Source organism: Eumetopias jubatus, unplaced genomic scaffold (genome assembly GCF_037043125.1).
Source record: "Eumetopias jubatus isolate StellerSeaLion01/CBP00866 unplaced genomic scaffold, mEumJub1_p1.0 scaffold_9, whole genome shotgun sequence".
NCBI classification, from domain to species: domain Eukaryota; kingdom Metazoa; phylum Chordata; class Mammalia; order Carnivora; family Otariidae; genus Eumetopias; species Eumetopias jubatus.
The window spans coordinates 37,379,977-37,402,401 of record NW_028274815.1 but is presented as its reverse complement, the minus strand read 5'-3'; the positions used below and the strand labels follow the sequence as shown (position 1 = coordinate 37,402,401).

At 43.5% G+C, this 22,425-nt stretch overlaps 1 protein-coding gene across 1 annotated transcript in view; it reads right to left on the bottom strand.

The window, feature by feature from the left end:
* The window catches only part of MERTK (MER proto-oncogene, tyrosine kinase), a 99,408-nt gene that overhangs the window by 14,941 nt on the left and 62,042 nt on the right, over window positions 1-22,425 (bottom strand). Inside the window, exons 7-15 of the mRNA XM_028122487.2 lie at window positions 20,728-20,911; window positions 18,278-18,429; window positions 12,743-12,896; window positions 10,200-10,353; window positions 7,847-7,932; window positions 6,435-6,530; window positions 5,426-5,506; window positions 2,873-2,965; window positions 1,273-1,391 (exon numbers count right to left, since the gene is read on the bottom strand). Of these exons, the coding sequence (XP_027978288.1) occupies window positions 1,273-1,391; window positions 2,873-2,965; window positions 5,426-5,506; window positions 6,435-6,530; window positions 7,847-7,932; window positions 10,200-10,353; window positions 12,743-12,896; window positions 18,278-18,429; window positions 20,728-20,911 (1,119 nt within the window). The remainder of the gene's footprint in view (window positions 1-1,272; window positions 1,392-2,872; window positions 2,966-5,425; window positions 5,507-6,434; window positions 6,531-7,846; window positions 7,933-10,199; window positions 10,354-12,742; window positions 12,897-18,277; window positions 18,430-20,727; window positions 20,912-22,425) is intronic.

The following is a 22,425-nucleotide window of genomic DNA, read 5'->3' as shown; positions in this document are numbered from 1 at the left end:
TGGAATGAAAGTTGGGATGTGAATGTCCGAAGGTGCCAATGATTGTGCTAAGATGTTGGAAATTGTAGTTTGTTTGTTTGTTTGTTTTTTCTCTTCCAGGCTTCTTAAAATATTATCGTCTTTCTTTTGGGTGGAAAAAGGGAAGAAAAACACTCAGCCATGCTGAGTCCCCTACTTTGGATTAGGCCCTTCATCTCTTCAGAGGAGCCGCAGTGATTTTTATAATAACTCTGAGATGTGGCTACAATTTCCTAACTCTGGTTAGTGACTGTGTGGGTGGAACACTTAAAGAAGTCATGAGGAAGAGAACAAAAATCTGAGCAGAAACCAAGGGGAACTGAAAAAGGAAAGATCACTTACAAACCTTTCTGGGAATAACAAAACAAGTAGAAGAAAAAGAAAAGGAAAGCAAAAAATAACCTTTCACATCCATAACACACAGGGTCAGCAGGACACAGACAAGAAGGTTCTGGAATGTTTACCCTAAATTGGGTCTAAGGGTTTTGTTTTTGTTTTTCAAGTGCCTTGCCAAATTTGATAAATGGCTGTTCCTGCAGATCTGTCTCTTGGGATGAGGACTTTCCTCATGAAGCCCCACAGTCAGTCATCTTTCTTGGGGGCCCAGGTCGGTCACCTGGATGGGACCTGTGGCCGCATGCTGGTGGGCGTGGTGCTTCAGTCTAAGCTCCTGTTTTTGTCGGGCTTCCCTGTGCTGTGGGATTCAGACAGCGTTTGCCCTATGGGGTCACCACCCCTCCTAGGGGCACTGTTGGAAGGAAAGCATGCCGGCCCACCAATTCACAACATGCTTTCCCATCCTGAGGATGGAGGGGCTCTTGATAATCGGAAAGGTGGACAGAGTATATTCAGGCTCAGTGTCCAGAAAAACAGCTCAGTACAGCTTCCCTCTGGGTGAAATGGATCCTGCTTCCAGTGATTTCAGAGTGAATGAGTTGGAAAGAGGAGACGTCGAAAGAAAGAGGCCATTCTGTCAGCATGTGGGGCCCACCTGGCTCCATTGCAATGAGGCTTGAGCCATGAGACTGTGCGCCCAGCTGGCTTCTCCCCCCCCGCCCCCCGCCGCTAAAATGGGAATAATAAATAAGGTGATGAGCAGGCCTGCTGTGTCCCCAGGGTACACAGTGAGTGCTGAACAAAGGCCAAATGTCCTCTCCCTCCCACCTTTATTTTCAAGGTTAGATGCTGAGGTTTCCCAGGCCCTGTCACGGAAGCCTGGGGGACTGTTCAGAGGCAAGACAACTGGGTAATTACCTTGGGTCCTGTCTCTAGTCGGGAATAGAGTAAGTAGGTATGCAGATCCCCATACTTCATGAAGGGTAAAATCACCATGGGCTTTGGGATGCCTTGAGAGCTCATTTCTATACATACACCTGAAATTAAAACCAGAGAAAGTTACAAAGAGCTCTTTGTTAGCAGTAACCAGAAAAGCACTGCAGGAGCACTGGCCAAATTGAAACCATGTGCTCTCGAGGTAACAGTTAAAAACAAAATAAACATGGGGCGCCTGGGTGGCTCCGTTGGTTAAGCATCTGACTCCTGATCTCAGCTCAGGTCTTGATCTCAGGGTCATGAGTTCAAGGCCCATGTTGGGCTCCATGCTGGGCATGGGGCCTCCTTAAAAAATTAACAAATAAAAAAAATAAAATAAATACCCATAACTCACACACAAGCTGTATTAGAATATGGAACACATGCTGGGTCCACTTCTTAGTAATTTTTTTCTTTCAGATTAGTAACAATCTTTGCATGACAGGTCTCAAAAATTAATCTGTCACAGTATAGCCATCTAGACACCCATGGAGTTTTTGTTACACTGAGCCTAAGTGAGGGGTAGTGACTGCAATAGAATTTAAGGGCAAACTAATTTCATGGGATAGTTAAGTACCTGATCAGGTGAAAAAGCCCGGTGCCATCAAATGCTCAAAACTATTAAAAGAATTTTGAGGGCCAATAGGTAAAATTCACATCTCTAAATTTTAACAGTTATACACAGGAAACACCATTTATCATGAAAAGCTGGAACCAGAGCCCGTCACCTGATGGCAGGCTGGCAAAGTGCTTGCATATCACGGCCCGTCCATCGCAAAGCACGATGGTTCTCTGAGTCTGCAGAAATCAATAGCTGCAAAGGAGTAATAGCGGTTTCTTTGAAATGATTTTATAACCAATCATTATTTTTCACATCTCTCTGCAGCTTTGATCGTAATAAAACTTTGAAAGTTCCCCAAAGAATTTAGCACTTATCAAGATACAGGACAGAAAAAAAAGAAGTCAGCAGAATATTCAATTATGTTTAGGTCGCTCTTCTGTGTTGGAACTGTGGCACTTACATGGTAACCTCTTGATAGCTACAGGGCCACAAAACCAAATTCTATTAAATCATGTCCCATGACAGGCAGTATTAGATCCTAGGAAATCAGTACTTGAAAATACATTAATAAATTGTTTCTCAAAGATGATCTATGGAATGTATCTACTTTGACAGCTTTACCCTACCGGTATTTGATTCATGGATAACCTTAAATCCATAAAAATTATAACATGGTTTAACATAAGCTTTTGTCTTGCCTTGGAGTAATGTGCAGTCCCCCATTTTCACCCACAGTCACTTAGAACTCTGTGGACACTAAATGTTCCTGGCCCCTGAGGTGTCCAGGAAATGCAGGCCCATTTTTACCATCAGCTTCAGAAAATGTAACTGTAAGATGTCTTTGGGGTGAAAAACTCAATGGTACCAATTACTGTGGGGTCATACAAAGTATAAACTTATCTGCCCCAGAGACTTGTCCTTTGGTGCGGAGTGGATTAGCCAAGCCTCGCTGTCCCCCAGTCCCGCATTTCTCTGAGGTACCTAGGAGTCGGATGACATTGGGGTGGTTGAAGTCTTTCATGCACGCGGCCTCACTGAGGAACTCCTCAATCTCTCGCTGAGAAAAGTTGTCCACTAAAAGAGAGCATAGAAAATGGTAGGCACCGATAATTTACTCAGGAGGTAAGAGCAATTTTGTTCTCTGAAAGTAAATTCAGGAAAAGGCAAAAGTACAACAATAAACAGATGAGTGGTCATCAGGCAGGGGTGGGTGGGGAGGGATGGATAGATGGCACACGGGAGAATGTAGGGCAGGGAAACTTCCACATGATACTGTAATGGTGCACATAGGACACTGTATTTGTCAAAACTCATAGAATATTCAATACAAGGTGAAAGCTAATATAACATATGGACTTCAGTTAATAACGTATCACATGGGTTACTGATGTATCACTTGTAAAAAATGCACCACATGGACGCAAGACGTTAATGATAGGGAACAGGGGCATGTGGAACTCTGTATTTTCTGCCCAATTTTTCTAGAAACCTAAAACTTCTCTAAAAATTAAAGTATATTCCTTAAAAAAAAAAAAACCCTGAAAGTCAAATGTAACTGATCTGTTGCAATTATTTTTGCCTTAAAAAAAGCAAGAACACATGCTTCTCTCAATCTTGCAAGGCTGATTGCTCAATCATGCCTTGTGGACTGGATATACTTTTCTAACTTCCACACCATACCATTTTGGGATTAAACCAACTTGAGAGAGACATCTAAAATTCTATATTATGTTAGGGGAAGCAAGCCAGTCACAAGAGGATAAGTACTGTGTGATTCCACTTTTACGAGGTAATTAGAGAAGTCAAATTCATAGAGACAGAAAGGGGGGATGGTGGTAGCCAGGGGCAAGTGGGGGCAGAGGAGATGGGAAGTTGTTTAATGCATATGGAGTTTCAGTTTTGCAAGATGAAAAAAATCCAGGAGGTGGATGGTGGTGATGGTTGCACAACAGTGTGAATGAACTCAATGCCGCTGAACTACGCTCTTAAAAATGGTTAGGATGGTACATTTTAGGTTATGTGTATTTTAGAAACAAAGAAACAAGGAAAAACAAAGAAAAACAAACATAAAGCCAGGCATGAATTAGGGATTTGCTATAACACTAAGTATTGACTGAAATCACATGTGCGTGCATATAGCGTAGGGTCTGGACATTCTGTGGGCTTTGTATATATTAATTTTCTTATTAAAGCGAATTTAAGAAAAGTAAAAAATCATATAGACCTGCAAAATGTCTGCCACCTTTGCCCTCACCTATTATCTTTGCTAAGACAACTAGGTGGGTGGAACAGAAAGGGTAGGGTATTCCTGCAAACTCCACCCCCACCCTCCCCAAGGGACCAACATCCTAGGCAAATGAGGATAAGCCTGTGATGCAGAGGCCAGAGACTATTCTTTCAATCTTTGATAATTAACATAGATACAATTCTTAGGCAAGTGATTCTAATTCAAAGAAGAGCATGGCCAAGGCCAGAGAAGAAACAGATTCCAGGCCTAGCCCCTTTTACAAGGTCCCCCCCCAAACCTTCCACTGGTAAATGGGGACGATGGAAAGAGCCTTCACATGGACCAGGTTCAGATACAATAACGCAAGGAGCAGGAACAGTGCTGAATGTGCGATCATGTTCTGCCACTGCAGCCTGGTCAATGCGTGGTGATGAAAAAGTCCAGCACAACCTTCTCCCTTTTAAGCTATCTGACTTCGACAAGTCACCCCGTCTCTGAGCCTAGTTTCCTTATCGAGATAGACATCTGCACAGATTCTGGAGTGCCCCAAACAGCATCTGTCTTTACTTTTGTCAATGCTGTAATTCATTCTCCTCTACACTGCCACCAAAGTCAACTTTCTAGAATGTGATCTGCTTTTGTTCCTCATTTGCTTAAGACTCTTACTGGTGTCCTCCTACTCGTGGGATAAAAGCAGATTCTTTGTGACGACTTACAAGGCCCTTTCTGACCTGGCTGCAGGCTCTCTTCCCAGCTTGCTTGGAGGTTCCAGCTTGGGATCACTGCTCTTCATAATATCTTCATAACTATCTCTCCTCTCTCTGGGAAATGTACCTTCCAGGCAGCCCACAGCTTCCTGAGGACTATGCAACCATCCTCAAGTGAGAAGTGATCCCACCGAGCTGGCCAGATCAGCCAGGCCAACCCTTGCGGTCAGAGGTGGCTACCAGGTCAGCCTTGTCTCAGAAACTCATGACTTATTTTGGAGTCATTCACTTTACTAGGTGAGAGTGAAGGGAGAAGGTGGGGGGGAGAGAGAGAGAGAGAGAGAGAGAACGAGACAGAGAGGGAGGTGTAGTATAAATAAGAAACGGAACTTCCTCTAGTGTAAAGAATATACCATGCAGATATGCAGAGCTCCTGACGGTCACTTTCCCTCTGTGACCACACAGTGTTCTGGATGGCCTTCTGACCCATCAGTGACTGAGAGCATGACACATGAACACCCTCACTGGCCCTAGAGAGCACCAGGTTACTGACCCAGCTGACCACACTGGCTGGAAGGTGTTTCATCAGTGATAACTCACACTTCATGGTCTTCACGGCCACTTTCTGAGAGGTCCCATCTTGCTGCTTAAGATTTCCTTCCATCACAGACCCAAACTCTCCTGTGAAATAAGACAACATCTGTATAAGACAACATTGTGCAGAATCTCCCCTGACCACAGAAATGCTACAGTTCCCCAGCTGCTGTTTTTATGTGGCCGGAGAGTGACCAGTATGTGGCAGCCGGGCAGGGCCTGCTGGGGCCACCCATGCTCGCACACCAGGGACACAGGTCACACACTAGCCTCCTGCTTGTCACAAGCTTGCTTGGCTCAGGCTCGGCTCAGCCCATCATTTTATTAAGCATTATAACTGATCCAAGACACTTACAGAACAACATGGCAAATGTTATCGACATTTATAAAGTAGAAATTCTAAATATAATTATCATTCATCCTAATATCAGTTTGACAAATTAAATATGTATTTTCACTTTTGTTCCTATTTAACTAATTAGGAAAGTGCCCAAAACAGTAAACTTAAGAATTAGAGGTATTTAGAGTATATAGGAAACCGACCAATGGATTGCGTGCTTTTCTTTCTTCTTTTTTTTTAAGATTTTATTTCTTTGACAGAGAGAGACACAGCGAGAGAGGGAACACAAGCAGGGGGAGCGGGAGAGGGAGAAGCAGGCTTCCCACTGAGCAGGGAGCCCGATGTGGGGCTCGATCCCAGGACGCTGGGATCATGACCTGAGCCTGGCTCAGGTTAAGCAGATGCTTAACGACTGAGCCACCTAGGTGTCCCTGGATTGCGTGCTTTTCAATGAAGGAAGGGAATTAATATTTTTCAAGGGCCTACTGTCAGTGCAAGGCACTGTAGAGGTGCTTTTCATACGGCAATTCAGAGTTTCAAAAACCAAATTGTAAAATAGAACTGTTTGTATTGTAACTTAAAGTCACAAAATGGTATATAATAAATACACATATAAAAAATACAGTAAACGGCTTACCTTCTTACTTCACATTTTAAAAGAAATAAACTGCTCACCTTCACCCAGGATTTTTCCGAGAATTAATAGATTCCTGTCAATCACAACATCTTCTAGTTTATTTTGCAGTTCCTCGCTGACTCCCAAGCTACGCACTATAAAGGAGGGACAGAGTATGTATTAAGAGTTGTCAGTGTGCTCTCTTTCATTTGAATAGAATTAAAATGAGATATACAGCCCTATCAAAGAGCTAAACATTTTCTCCATTTTGTACCCATGGCTCTCCCCCACAAAAAGCCTGTAATAAAATATCGCCCTTAATTCTATGATTAAAGTGAGGAAAATGAATTCTTCAGGGCAAGATTAATTCTGAAGGATTATGAAAATCAGAACCATATTTCTCTTCCCACCACGCAGTAGCAGCGACCAGCAATCGGATTCGTGTGTGTGTGGGGGGTGGGGGGTTGCCCTTGATTTAAAGGAGTAAGGAAGATAGTAGGTACTTTCGAGCACAGTATTTGCTATTTTATCCCTAACTATAGTATACAAAAGAGCCATCGGCTTACCTCCCCTGTCCTAGGGAAGGAGTCCCAGTAACCGCAGGAAACACGGAGAGAAAAAGCTACCATCCTCATTACAATGACATAAAAAGTGCTAGGTTGAGTACTTGCGGGAAAGTGGAGAATAAGATCTTCTATAATAAGGTTATCAATATGCAGCACTGACAATAAGTGTTACCAATAAGAGGAATTAACCAATTCAATAACTCTTTGGCAAATGACTGTTTGTGCCACAGTTAAGAAAAGTAAAAAAATAAAAATGAAAAACATTCTACCTCGAACAAGTTTTTGTTTCATAGCACCCTGCTTTCTATCATACTTGTATTTGTTTTGTTGTTGTTGTTTTGGCAAGCATGCAGAAGCTTGAACTTGATAATATTTGCACATACTTTCTACACTGTTTCTTAATTATTCAAGAACACAGCTGTCCATTTATTCTCACTCTTCACACTAGAAGGCTCCACTTCGATTCAGCAAAACTCAAACCATAATTGTTATAAAGTACGTTGGAAAATTGTTCTCTGAGTTGGTTGCCACAGAAAAGCGGGAAATAAGCTCAGAGATTTATGTCAATTGCTTTGCTGTCTTCTTTAAATCCCTGACCTCTAACCACATCTTCTCCTATCACTGTGGTGAATTCCTGTTTGTGGTGTTAGGAGTCTTTAACCCTGGCCACTTCACCTCAGGGCCCGCTCGAGAGTTCCAGCAAACCAGCCAACAGCAGAGCACATGGCAACGTCTGACTTAGCTACTTGCTGGTTTCTGGTTTTTGAAGACCTTTTGCACGTTAAAAATACCCATTCTTCGACTCCTTTGGCTTTTGTTATTAATCTGTTGATTGATTCGTTGTTCTCTCTTTGCTTTCAACCACTTTAACTTTTGCCAGAAAAGGGAAATGGATGTTAACTTACAGGTGAGTTCAATGGCTCGCCGACAGAAGGACTTCTTTGCTATATAACTGACGACTAATTCCGAATCCTCCTCTGTGAAGGCATTCCTGGGTGAATAAAAATAAAGACATCTCATACTATAAAAAAAGGGCAGCCAGGACAGGTGCTGATTCCACAAGGGTGTCACCAAGCCGCTGCCCATTCAAACGCCTCTTTTATGACAAAGACATTTCCCACTGGGAGAAATATGTTTCTTTCCTTAGCTCTATTTCAGGCCTGCTTGGCAAAATCAAAGCAACTCTGTCCAAGTACCCTCAAGAACCCAGAACAGCTGGGAAGCTCCCAATGGCCAAAGCCATAACAGTCTAAGCAATAAAATAAAGTAGTATTGGATTATAATCCAAAGTATAAAATGAATATCCATGAGCCCATACTGATACGTTTATCACTGAGTACATAAATGAGGTGTAGAAACAAACCTATGCAGAAGTGTCCAAATGTTTTATGTAGATACTCTGCCTGTCAGGGGTGGAGGAAGTGTAACTCCTCCCGTAAGTGTGGGCTATGCACTTTGACTTACTTCCAGAGAGAATAGTAAGGAAAGGGAGAAAAATAACCATGTCCCATTTAAGTGACAGAATTAATGTCAGAACCCAAGCATCATGTCTTCTAGGCCAGTGCCTTCCTCTCTGTATGCCAGGCTCCCTGTCACCACAGGGCCTTTGCATGTACTGCTCTTTCTGGTTGTAATGTTCTTCCTTTTGTCTTTCACCTAATTAACTCCTGCTCTTTCTTCAGATTTTAGTTCAGGGATCACCTCTGCAGGGAGGCCTTTCCTGACTTTCTTAATGCAGTCAAATTCACCCATTATACACTTTTACATATCCCTTTATATAGGATTTAACACAGTTGCCATTTTATATTTACTTGTGTGATTACTGCTTGATTCTCCATCAACTGTGAGCACCCATGAGGGCAGGAGCAGTGCCTGCTTTTGTTCACTCTTGTATCCTAGGTTATCACCTAGAAGGCCTTTAATACATGTTACTGAGCTACTCTTAACTTCTGCAGAGGTTCTCTGCACCTGTTTTACAATGAGACTACAAACCACACCTAGATTCTGGGATGCATTTCAGTCAACTATATGTTCAGCATTTAGATCAGATTTTTGTCATTTCTTTAGAATAGCCATTCTTAGGGGGCGCCTGAGTAGCTCAGTCAGTTAAGTGTCTGCCTTCAGCTCAGGTCATGACCTCAGGGTCCTGGGACCAAGCCTTACTCAGTGGGGAGTCTGCTGCTCCCTCTCCCTCTGCCCCACCTGCCCCAACTGTGCTCTCTCTCTCTCTCTCCAATAAATAAAACCTTAACAAAATTTTATCTAGTCATTCTTAGAATTTACATACAAAGATAGAAAAATTATAGGATGGCATTAGTAGGTACTGAAGGTACCCAACCCTTAGGACTGGGATGGACACAAAGGGCAGTCAAGCCTCCGCTTTCAAGGCCCCTCCCCGAGCCAGTAGAAAGTTTTTGAATGGAACGTTCTACTAGCATTCCTAAGACGCAGAAACAAACAAAGGTTGCTCAGCTCCCTCCAAAACAGTCACTCACCTTCCCTCACTCTGTCCCATCCCAGGCTGTTAACCTGCCTCTTACAGAATACCTCCTCCGCCTCATGAGTGATAAACTGGATTTCATGGAAATCCAAACTCACTACAGAGGCACTAGAGTAGAAAACTGAGTCAGAAACAAATTTGCACACATAGCCTTCTTTTCATAGGTTGATTTAACACGCCTGCACACCTTTGTTGATACTTAACTACTGTTCTCAAAGTCAAATGCATGGAAAATCAGAATAAGTGCCTCTTTTACACTGGAATGTGAAAATATAAAGTTTTTCTCTATTAGAAAAATCCTTGATCATTACATAAAATGTATAAAATACAGCAAAAAAAAAAAAAAGAAAACACAGAATCATCCCAACTTACACCATCCAGAATTGCTAATGCTTTGTGGTGAATTTCCTTCTGGTATTTTTATCTATACATACATTTCATTGTTTTTTTTTAAAATAATTAGGATTATTTTTAAGACTTCTAACAAAAACCCTCATTTTACAGCAACCAAGTTTGAGTACTGAAGGCCTATTGATGCTCTTCTCTGTAAATGAGTCCCTTTCAAGGCCAGCTTCCACTGCTGGTTTTCTCTGTTGCACTGGTCTAAGCAAGGAAGCTGCCTGTCCCCAGGATGTACACAAGACAGGACCCCCAGCTGAGTACAGTGTGAGGAGCTGAGCCAGCAGGAGGGCATTACCCGTTGGCAGAACAAGCACATGAGACCACTGAGCAAAACATTTTAAACTGAGGAGACTTACCCAAACTTTGTCTCCTGGATTCTTTTTCTGATGATCAGAGAAATATATAAAACCAACCCAATCAAAACAAATCCACAAAAGCAACCAAGGATGATGAGCACAGGATCTGTGTTGCCAGGTGCTGGGGTTGATGAGGGGGCAAAATCTACCCAACCTAGTAAAAAACCAATAGAATCCGTTGAAAACATTTCTCTGGGATCCAAAATACATAAGAAACACTGCCTTGGAAAAGGGAAAGAAGATAGTCAAAAGCTCTAGAACTTAGTCCTTTTATATTTTGTGGTCTACATATGCAGGCAGTCCTCACTCTGATGGTGCAAGCTGAGACCATGCACAGTGATCTTAATACTTAACGGGTGACTCTCTTCACGTCCGTTATGAATGTATAAGGAATAAGAAAAATGGCAAAACTCATATTTATCTGGTCTACCGTAATTTAAAACACTAGAAATATTGAGAATTAAAAGACTGCATTTCTTTGTAAAAAGCTGATCAAGAGTAGTTTGAATGGTACCTGTCTTCTTCCAGTCACATAACTTATGATATGGCAAGAATATATTTTCTGTACCCTGGAGAATTTTCATACTCCTTTCTGGGTTTGGATTCGTTCCCCACGTTTTACCCTTTGTGCTTTCAAAGCTGTGAACTGTCTCTGAGCATTCCTTTACATGAAGATTTTTGCTCATGTAACTTCCTCAGGGCCGTCTTCCTTTTTTTTGGCATGGTCCCTATGCTCACGTTGTAAGGTCACCTTCACCGCGTGCCCTGGCCGCAGAGCTAGTCCACCACATGGCAGCCGTGTCTGCATTCCCACAGTCAGCTGTGCCTTCCACGTTCAATTCCAATTTCACTTCAATGCTTACACGCTTCCTTTCCTTGCCGCACTTCATCTTTGTTCACTGACTCCCTCTTCCAAGGACTTATTTTTATCAAGTGTCGTGTGGGTGTGTCCTGGGAGATAAGGAGGCAACATGGCTATAGGTCTTCCAAATGCATGTGATTTGAACCATGGAAGTGCAGTGTCCAACCACGGAGAGACTTTGAGACGAGTGATAAGACTAGTCACGATCATGACGCACATCTGTTATTTACATAGTGGTTTCCGGACTGGACAGCTGGTGGTGAAGTGTACGCTCCATGCAATTACTCACAGACACTACATGATGGTAACTCAAGTTCGGACCATGTCTTTGGGGAGCCAGTGTTATTTAACCCAACCGTGGGAGCTGAAACGTATGCACGTTCGAAATGTGCAAAGCAAGGATTGCTGGAATAGCACAGCTTTGTAAAATGTTGGAGAGTTTCCCATGTATGAGGATGAAAGCTCTGTCTTCTCTCTCTTTTTTTTTTAAGATTTTATTTATTTATTTGAGAGAGAGAGAATGAGAGATAGCACAAGAGGGAAGAGGGTCAGAGGGAGAAGCAGACTCCCTGTGGAGCAGGGAGCCCGATGTGGGACTCGATCCCGGGACTCCAGGATCATGACCGGAGCCGAAGGCAGTCGCTTAACCGACTGAGCCACCCAGGCGCCCAAAAGCTCTGTCTTCTTAAACTCTGATTTTTTTTAACCCATGCCCTTAGAATGAGAATCTCATTGTCTCTGAATTTCTACCAGGGAGACACATCTTGCTTGCCATCACCGGTTTCCAATGCTCCCTAGGTAGAGAGCCCATGGGCTGCAGGAACTGTAATATGGCTCCCTTTTAGCGTGTTTGAGGGTCACGAGAACACACAGACAGGAACTCAGTGGTCCACTCACAAGTCCTGTCTGCTGCAGGTACAAAGACCCTATTTGGCAAGAACTTGTAAATGCAAAAATCACACTGACAGAGATGCCCGTGCATGGAGTTTATGACAGCAGTTTCATATCAAGCGACCCAGGGGAGTGAGAATCAGAACAAAGGGGGCTCCCCTGGTCTATGGAAGCAAGTACAGCATCTGGGGCCACATGGGGCATCACAGGGGCAGCTTGCCAAAGGATACTCCAGCAACATGCAGAAGATGGCACACAGGGCTGAGCATTTAGCTCAGTGAGCCCCATGCCGTGTTAAGGACAGCTTCTGTAGGTAACACTTCATGTTCTGTACCAATCAATCATGAAGCACGTCAGCAAGGCTTGAGTGAGTAATAACCGTACTGCTTAAAACACAGAAAACAAACACTAGCCCATAAACAAACAGTGCCCATTATGGAGAGCTAAGGATTGGCCATACCCTAGCCTATCCGACTTTCAGTCACGAATACATCATTGAAACTACATTCAATAGATCAAGTCAGATTTGGTATTCCAAAAGGACTCACCGTCCTCATAACTTAGCACCACCATCAATAGTAAAGGTAGTGGGAGGACTCACAGGTATCAGTGCTCTGTGAAGTGGGTTAGCATATCTTTATATGAAAAAACTATCTTCATCATCGCCAAAATTTCCTTCAGTCTTTGTGTTTCATTCTTAAACCAGATGCCCATCCCATGGTCAGTCTGGCCATCTGTGCATTGCTGGGGCTGACACATTCTATCAGCCGATAAGGAAGCCGGCTCTCACCGTGTGCAGGGATGAACATTTTCACTGGGTCACTGAAAGGCCCGACTCCCCCCTTGGTGATGGCGGCAATCCTCACTGTGCACGTGGCGTTGTGGACTTGAACAGGAATCTGAGCATGGCTGCCATTCTGGCCAACTTCTTCAGATAGCTCTTTCTGGGGACAGAAAAGGAAGGAAGGGGAATGAAATCCTGAAGCGCCAGGGGCACGTCGCCTGCTTGCCCACAGTTCCTCTGAAGGAAGTCGTCCCACCCACAGCCCAGGGAGCAGCGGCTGTGTTTCCACCGCATCCCTTCCTCACTCAGGCCACAGCTAACAGAACCAAAAGGTGGGCAGGGACACAGAATGGGCCGGCAGCAACCTCAGGCCTTGGGGTCTGGGCCAACTAAGGCTATGAGGGCATGGCACTTAGAATGGTCAGCAAAGAAGCCTCTGGATGAGAGGAGCATGTAGCAGAGGCAGCCGGATGGCAAGAGCAAGGCTGGCTCCTTGAGACCCCCGCCCTCAGAACCGCCGCAGCCTAACGCCCAAGAGCCACACTGTACCTTGACCTTGAACGCCTGCCAACTTCCCTTGAGCCAGCATGAATGGGCTCCTATTCCTTGCAATTATAAGAGTTCTGGCTAAAATCTACATCGAGGAGGGCACGGACACTGTTTTTTTTCCCCTCCCAGTGTGATACATGCATAATTTTCTCAAATTTTGAAAATCTGGTTTCACTTTTACTTATTTTGTTTTATAACCACTGCCATGCAACACGCGCCATGAAAACATGGGGGGAAATGATTTAGAGAAAAAAAACAAAACAAAACAAAACTCAACCAGACCTGAGTGCTTATATAACATTTCCTCTTTGTTTCCAAACCTTGACGATGCTGTCCTCTGGCATAAGAAACTAATTTTATGTTGGGGGCTGGCTTTTCAAATGGGAACTGGAGGGCTGGTGAAGGCCGAAAGGAGGCCCCAGGAACCCGTCTTTAATCTCTGCATTTTGGAGATCTGATTTCACAGAGAGAAAGAGAGAAATGTCACACCATATGGGTGGGGCACAGATATCACGGATCACAGGGAGCAGGGGCCTGGTTTGGGTGGCAGCTTTATTCCCTGATCACCCTGTCTCATGCTGCTGATCACTTCTAACTGGTGCAGGGTGGGGCCAGCTCAGCCCTTAGGGAGAGGGCAGTCCCAACATTCGTGACCAAAGGGGCTACCTGGGTCAGCCACCCAGAGACTTTCTAAATCCAAACAAGCAGTGTCCATCAGGACTCAGAAATAACCTCAGACAAGGGATGAAAGGGCTTTAAAATTTTTTGGCTTTTCTATTCCCTTGGACTGCGTGCCAAGGAGATTTGTCACTGATTTTTTTTTTTTTATTAATTAAGTGAACAAAATAGTAAGTAACAATTTTTTGGTATAATCAGGCAATATCTTTTTTCAGAAATAGAACATTTTATTTATGGCAAACCCACTTTTGATTATGAGTTTGTTGGCATTCTCTATTTAATGGGGGGGATCCTCAAGTAGAGCAACTCCATGGTCCAAACCCACACAGGCACGGAGCCCAGCAGTGAGTCTGGCTGGCTGCTGAGAAATAACATGTCTACCTCACAGTTTACTCCCTAACGGCAGTAGGTAGTCATGTCATCTATGTCGTCAGTCATGCACTTTAGTAGAAAGCGTAGAAGATGTCATGCCTGACGAGGGCCATTGGGCCTACTTCCAGCTTCATGTTTTTCCATCTGCTGGGACTCAAATATAATACATCACTTGTGAGAATTATCTCAAAGGTAGAGGACATGCATAACTGTGAAAGGATTAAATCCCTAGAAGAAGAGAAATCCTAAATCAAAATTATCCTTTTGGAAATAAACATCACAGTAGTTGATAATATCTATTCACTTTGGGCCTGTCACTCACTCTGAAAACCCAGAGAAGGAACTTAGAAATTTCCACCTCCCGTTCTTTCAGTGCATTAACAGTGGTGATCATCGTGGTTGCTGCTGTCATCATTCTGAATCTCGAAGTACGGGAATGATGCCAGACCCTGCTTACAGGTAATACGTTTTGGAAATGCATAAAGAATTGGCCCCTTTTTAGGCGTGGACCTACACTAAATGCTGAAGTAGTGATTAGAAAGATATATGATAAATATTTTAGTAGCGGTGTAACAATTTTCTCTAAGAATATCCTTAAATGATAGTTTAAAAATGATCCCTGGTTTTATTTATATTATTTTTTTTGAGAGAGAGAGAGTGCGTGCCTGGGTGCTCGAGTGTGACTGGGGAGGGGAGGAGAGGAGCAGAGGGAGTGAGAACCTCAAGCAGGCTCCACACTCAGCACGAAGGCCAACACGGGGCTCGATCTCATGACCCTGAGATCATGACCTGAGCGGAAATCAAGAGTCGACGCTTAACAGACTAAGTCACCCAGACACCCCCAAAATGATCCCTGTTTTTAAAAGATGGATGTAATTTATCCATAGTCTATTGATGCCAAATATGTGTGACCATATCCATATCCCCAAATATTTATTTTAATTTCGATTTTGAAATCTGACAAAGAAATCCATTTAAAATCAGACACGGGTAGGAGCCACCCCTGTGAGGATTATCTCTTTCACTGTCAGGGTGCAGAGTGCACAAGGGGTGGCCATTTCCCTGGCATGAGGTGGTCGGGTCCTGGGGCACACGCTGTGGGCTAACTGCATGTTTCTCATTCCGTGAGCTTTCATCTCTACCGACAGAGGCTCGTCGCCTTGAGGACTTAAAATATAAGAGCCTTTTCAGGTAATAATCAGATTTATAATATGACATCTGATCACAACTTTATCTACACAGAAAACACGTGGGTCAAGTCTGTTGCAGAAAGTAATAGCGTATCTTTGGAGACATGGTTTCTTTTTTTTCTTGTGAGGCACTAGAGTTGGTCAGAGCTACTGCAGTGGTATTTGTTTCTAGTTTTGTTGTTGCTGTTGTTTTTTTTAAGATTTCATTTATTTATTTGACAGAGAGAAACACAGTGAGAGAGGGAACACAAGCAGGGGTGAGTGGGAGAGGGAGAAGTAGGCTTCCCGCTCAGCAGGGAGCCCGATGCGGGGCTCGATCCCAGGACCCTGGGACCATGACCTGAGCCGAAGGCAGACGCTTAACGACTGAGCCACCCAGGCGCCCTGTATTTGTTTCTAGTTATCCAAAGACTTTAATATCTCCCAACTCTGCAAGAATGTAATTCATAAGTGTAATTAAGAATAAGGCCCACCATGGGCGTCAGCACTTGCTCCTGACTTTTGGATTTTGAGCTTGGATTTGGAATGCAAGGGATGTAAAGAAAAATGGAACCAAAAGAGGTCGATATTTTCATCAAGATATAGTAAGTGTGTGTACAGTAAATATCAGGGGTTTCTTAGTCTGAAAGTGACATAACAGGTGGGGATAATGAAGGTATAAACAATAACCCACCCAAAGATCACTTCTAAGAAAGTTCTGAAATTGCATACAAAAAAACCACCCTTGTTAGAGTAACCCCTGGGAATATCTCCAAAAATATCCAATTCCCTTCCCTTGCATAAAGAAGATATACCTTTAGCGAGAGTTTTCTAAAAATGGAAATGAAAGGACAATTTTGAGAGATGAAGTTGTGTCTAACTCTTGCCCTCCTAAAATGAGGGGAATTCAGGAGACAGAGGTGATTTCAAACTTCACTTCGGGCAGAGGTTTTAGGATGCTCCCGGGGTTGGCTTTTCTTCAGTGTTTTTCTTTTCCTCCAGTGGCGGCCCATGAGATCGAAGCTAAGCTGCCTCAGAGAACGTTATCCTAAGGAAAGGGAGCCACTGAGTCTTTCGTTGTCACGAGACCGGCATGATGCACCAAGTATAGCATGAGTACAATGCAAATGATGTTCTCACTGGGATGATCCAGCATCTCCAAGGAGGTAACGGCTGGAAAGGTCACAGCCCTGACTGTGGCAGTATTGTTCTCGCCGCACAGGGGGTCGTTCTGAACAAAGGGCAACAAGCATGCGCAGCGCAGCAGGGTGCGGGTGGCATTTAGGGCATGAGGCTCTCTGCTGCGTCATCCACGAGGCTTTCCTCACTCTCGCCCTTCAGCACGCCCCAGCTCCAGAGGTCCCCTCCAAACAAGCAGCTTTCACCCACGCCAGAAGGAGAGGTCAAAAGGATGACCTGCAGCTCTTTAAACAAAACTGGGTTTTTTTTTTTTTTTTAGCCCTCTCAAGTGTCTGCTGACAGTTACTATCTTCTGCCAACCAGAGAAAAATAAAATCCTACTGAACCAAAATACAATGATTGGACCTTCAGGGACTGTTCAGGGACTGTTCACAATTTAGCATTGTGAAAGGGGCTTGTCTCTGAGAGAGGCATTTAATTCCCCTGATTCAGCCAGTGTGGAAATATGGTTAATCAAATAAGCACCCCGCACAGAGGCCTTAGGACCAAAGACCAAGAAACGAGAGGCGTCTCTCGTAGCTGCAACACTCCTGAGCAGGCGTTTGACTTTTACAAACAACATCCTGTTATCACTCTGGGGCACAAAAAGTCGTGGACTTCAAGCCCTCTTCTTTTTCCTCTATTCCATCACCTACTGCTTCCAAGAATCTGATAGGTAAACTGAGTCAGGAAAAGAAGAAGAATAAATCCCAACTGTCCTTTGGGAAAAGAGCAGTTTCGGTAAAAGCTGGATGACGTGAGGTTGCAAATGACTGAAACAAAGCCTGGACATCATCCGTGGGGGCAGCTGTTGACTCTGTCCCTCTCTCCTGCCAAGCAGCCGTACTACTTTCACGAGATGCCCCACACAAATGCTATGAGGACGCTAAAACCTGATCTATCTCCAGGGCCAGGATGATCAGGCAAAAGTCGGCTTTGCATGACGGTGGTAAAGGGACGGTCCTGATGATGGAGTCAGTGCATCTGCCTTTCCAAGGATGCTCTCTGTCACAAACAAGTCAGTGGCACCTCAATTCTCTTCCTTTCCCAAGTGGGAAGGAGACCAGTCTGGGAGCTGCCTACCCACCCATATGCAGGCATCATCCCTACTTCTGTGGAACTGCATTAAGACAACCTGTTGCTGACTTAACCCTGTCCTCTGGAGTCTGGTTACCCCTTGCCATTCTCTATGAGGCTGGAGTTCTTCCCTGACAATCTTCTTCAGAAAAGTGTCCTCTGGAATTTCCAAGAGGCTGTGAATGGCTGGACTGCTAAGCCGTACAGCTTCTTGACCTTCTGCTTTAGTTATCGCAGTAGTTCTCAACTATCTTCCTACAAGAGCCCAAGTTCCCAGAAGGCACGAATCAGGTGATAACAGAGATGGGTCCTACACATATTTACTGAATACATAAATGAATGGATGAGTGAGTGAGTGAGAAAAGCCCCAGGGATTCCCTGGATTTTGTAACTATTCAGTGACAGATTTCTCAATCAGTAACTCCTGGTCTTCTCACAACAAAACGAAAGCTTGTACAGCAGTATTAAATGAGCAAACCAAAGGAGACAAGCAAACTCCTTCAGAGGTCAGACTTACGGAAGTGTCTGTACTCTGCCACACGTGGGATATCCGGTAGCCCAGCAGTTCCCCAGCCTGCCGCTTAATTGGAGGCTTGATCCATCTGACGTCCACCTTATGACTAGATTCATTCAGAAACACACTGACGTTCGAAGGTGCTACTGAGGGGGCTACAAAAGAAAGAAGAAAGAAAGATGAAGAACCACAGAGAAAAGTACATAGAGGCACTTTCTCTTCTCAGTTTCTGAATGTTCTATGGAAAGCATTCAAATGGGACTGGGGTTAATAGGAGATTTTCACCCTCTTTTCAATTAAGGAGCACTGAAATGCTACATGAGGTTTATTATTTTTCAAATATTTATTTACTTATTTTAGAAAGAGAGAGAGCAGTGAGAGCAAGTGGGGAGAAGGGCAGAGGGAGAGAGACAATCCTAAAGCAGACTCAGCGCTGAGCGTGGAGCCCAACTAGAGGCTGGATCCCGGGACCCTGAGATCATGACCTGAGCTGAAACCAACAGTCAGCCGCTTAACCAACTGCGCTACCAGGCACCCCTGAAATACGACGTGAGCTTTTAAAAAGTAAGCACTTTCCAAACTAAAATCACAAAGACAAGGAAAGGCAGGGAAGCAGGTGGGTGGTGCTCATGGACTCCTCCTGGGGAAGCAAAGCAGACACAACTTGAACAGGGTTCTCCAATAGTAACCTGTGGGGTGGAAGGTCAACCAGACTGACTGGAGATCAAGTCTGTGTCATGTGAGATGTACACGGCAGGGAACACTGCAGAGCTTAGAAGGGAGCCACCATTTTAAAGTCCAAAGGCAGGTTACTGGTGGTCTGAGCTGAGCTAATCAGTCAAAAGATTTTAAAAATGTATATATGCGTATTATATGTAAGACATCTCATTATTGAAGATCAGAGGATCAAATGGTAATGCCTGGATGTCAAAATGTAAAATTTAACTCTGGTTTTCACCCTCTGGTTTATAGTAAGTTCTGCTTAAGTCACATACTCACTTATGTCAAAAATGTCTGTTATCTCTCACAAGGGTACAAGCATAAAAGTTATAGCACTTTGAAAAAAATGTATGTATGTATTATATAGATGTACAGAATAATTTGGGAAACAGGTCAAGGTCATTACTAGATTACTTTTTGGGAGCAAGAAACTTGACAATATCTATTAAAACTGAAAATAATATAGGGGCTCAGTTGGTTTAGGTGTCTGACTCTTGGTTTCCGCTCAGGTCATGATGTCAGGGTCGTGAGATCAAGTCCCACGTCAGGCTCCATGCTCAGTGCAGAGTCTGCTTGTGATTCTCTCCCTCTCCCTCTGCCTCTCCCCCTGCCTGCACTCTCTCTCTCTCAAATAAATAAATCTTAAAAATAAAACTGAAAATGATATGCTCTTTGACCAAGTATTTTATTTCTAGGAATTTAATCTAAAAAATTCTCCTTAGGTAGTATTACATTTACTGAAACATAATAATGATAAAAAGGAATAAATGTAATGCTCAGTCAATAATTATGATGTAATGAATTTCGATATATTTTCTGATGGAATACTTACTACCCAGCCACTGAAAAGAATTAGGTAGATCATGTGTACTGATATGAAAAAAATATCTTAAGGAGGGAAAAAATCAAATTGCAAAAAGGTATGTAATAACAATCCATTTTAGAAATAAAAAATGTTTTATTTCTATATATACATATAGAAAGAATAAAAACAATTGCAATAATACATACCAAACGATTGCCTACAGTTGTATTTAGAGGAGATTAAGTTATATATTTCCGAAATGCCTAAAAAGAAAACAAAAGGGTACTCTAACCTTCATTTCTGCTTAGGAAACGTCACACAGCTAAAGCTGTGTTATGAACTGAGCCATACGGTTTCGAATCGGTTGTAGAATTTATGGATAAACATGGCCAACTCAACATGTCTTTATGTCTGCTCCTCCTGAAACCCCTCTATGATGACAGGAAGGAATTTAAAACAGTATCAACTCATAAGGTACAGCAGAGTCAACAGTGGAAAAGAAATGTCAACATATACTCGAAAGCTGAAAAGGAGATGCAGAAGGTATAATTAATTCAGCAAGCCTGTTCTCTCCAAAGGACGTGGAGAGGCTCAGAAGCTGTGGACCCACGTACTGAAACTGGAAGATTGAAAGTTTGACCGGGAAGTAGCTAGTCCTCAAGATCCCTCTAACCTATTCCCACACACCTGCCAGGTACTCCCTCCAAATCCCCCTAGAGATGGGATGCTGCTTTAGTCTCCGAATTGAGAAGCCTTTGGACTTGGGGCACTGCCATTTCCCCATTTTCAATGGCTACCACAATAAAATTCTCCTCCAGAGACAAAGATCAAACAAAGCAAAGTTTAAACTCTCAATCAGGCCACCGGGAAGGATTTGTTTAATCACATGCCATCAGGGGCCATATTTATCCTGAACTCCAGGAATTACCTCCTTCAGTTGTGCTGGCCAGAATCCAAGGGCTCATTGCAGACCAGCCAATTTCATTCGTGCAGGACACACCAATGCTGTAATTAGCCAGCGCTTGCAGCTGCTCAATTTGATACAGATGTGGTGAAGCAGAGGTGTTAAAAATCATGACCGAGCCATTACTCAGCGGATCAACTTCCTTGACCTAAGTGAGGAGTAGAAATGTGGACCAGGCATTAGTAAGGTGGTGGGAATGCCAGACACGGAGCACTCGTCCGTTCAGTGCACGTGGCCCTTCCTCTCCACTGAGGGGAAGTAGCGGCTTCCTTTCGGGCCACACACTAATTTCCCCACCAGCATTACTGTGTGTTACTCATGCTACTGGAGCAGCCCCCGAGGACCTGAGCAAAATGCCTAAAATAAGCATTCTCACTGTGGCAGGTAACAGAGCAAGTGATGATCTTTATCATATTCTAATGATGGTAATTTATAGTATAATATGAAATAAGAAGTAGCCCTTCCTTTCTCAGAACCACCTCGATTCTTGATTTCTTCTTTCAGCTGTTTCACAGAATATGCTCCAAAGACAACCGACATCCTACGTGGAGGCAAAACCTAAATAATATTTACTATCTGGCTCTTTACAGAGAACATTTCCCAAATCCTACTGAAGGATGGGATACGGGATTTCTGTTTTTATTCTGCATTTCTCCTCATTATGCAAGTTGATGAACTCTGCTCCTGCCTCGAGGTCAATTTTAGCATGTCCTTTTCTTTTTTTTTAACCCCTACTCCCACCCCAATATAAATTCAAGTCCAAAAGCATATGCAGAGAATGTACATTTTCTGACATTATTTGGTGGCAAGATATAGGGAAGAGTCATTTGTACTTCACCCAACAAACTTTTCTCCAAATCTCATTAAAACACCTTGGCTCTTTCCTCTGAGTTCTTTCTCTTCATCTTTCCCTCCGTAAGCTCTACCAGTCTCTCCACCTCCCTCTCCAGACGTCCCCTGTACACACAAGCAAAAATCTAGACCTAGGCCAAACTTCTACCTTTTCCCCTTAAGCATACCTCCTGTCTGGGAATGGGGATAAAGGAGAATGCTTTTTTTTGCCCCACTATATGTTTTTTCAAAATTTCTACAATATGTAGTACTTATAAAATCAGAAAAGAGAAAATGATATCGAATAAAACACAAGTAACCAAAACTAATTAGGGAAACAAATCTTAAACCCTGTACGTATTCCTAATAATAATGGGCTTGCAGTCATGGGGTGTGGATACACAATGCTGTGATTCCAGGATATATGTGTTGAAATTTAGGCCATGGGGCCACAAATAACATTTTGGAATTCCAAATCCCCTAGTGGATACCATGAGGGTGGCGTTGGGGCCAAGTCTCACCTCTGACTCAGACCCGCAGACTCCACTGGGTGACAAAAGTACCAGTTGGCCTGAGGAACCACCAGAGAAGAAACAAAGAGTTACGTGCTTATCTTGGTGGTGGCTATTGGCAGAACTTACTTTTTGTTTCTCCACTTTAGAGTATGCACCTACTTCCTGGTGACCAACCCCTGAAACTAAGGTGGAGGAAACCTTTGGCTTTCCACCCCTGCCCCATTTCCGGAGCAATGTGTGGAGCATTTCCAAGCACAGGGACACGCTTTGAGAACACACTGCTGGAAGAAGACAGGGTTTCCATAACAGTCCTTCT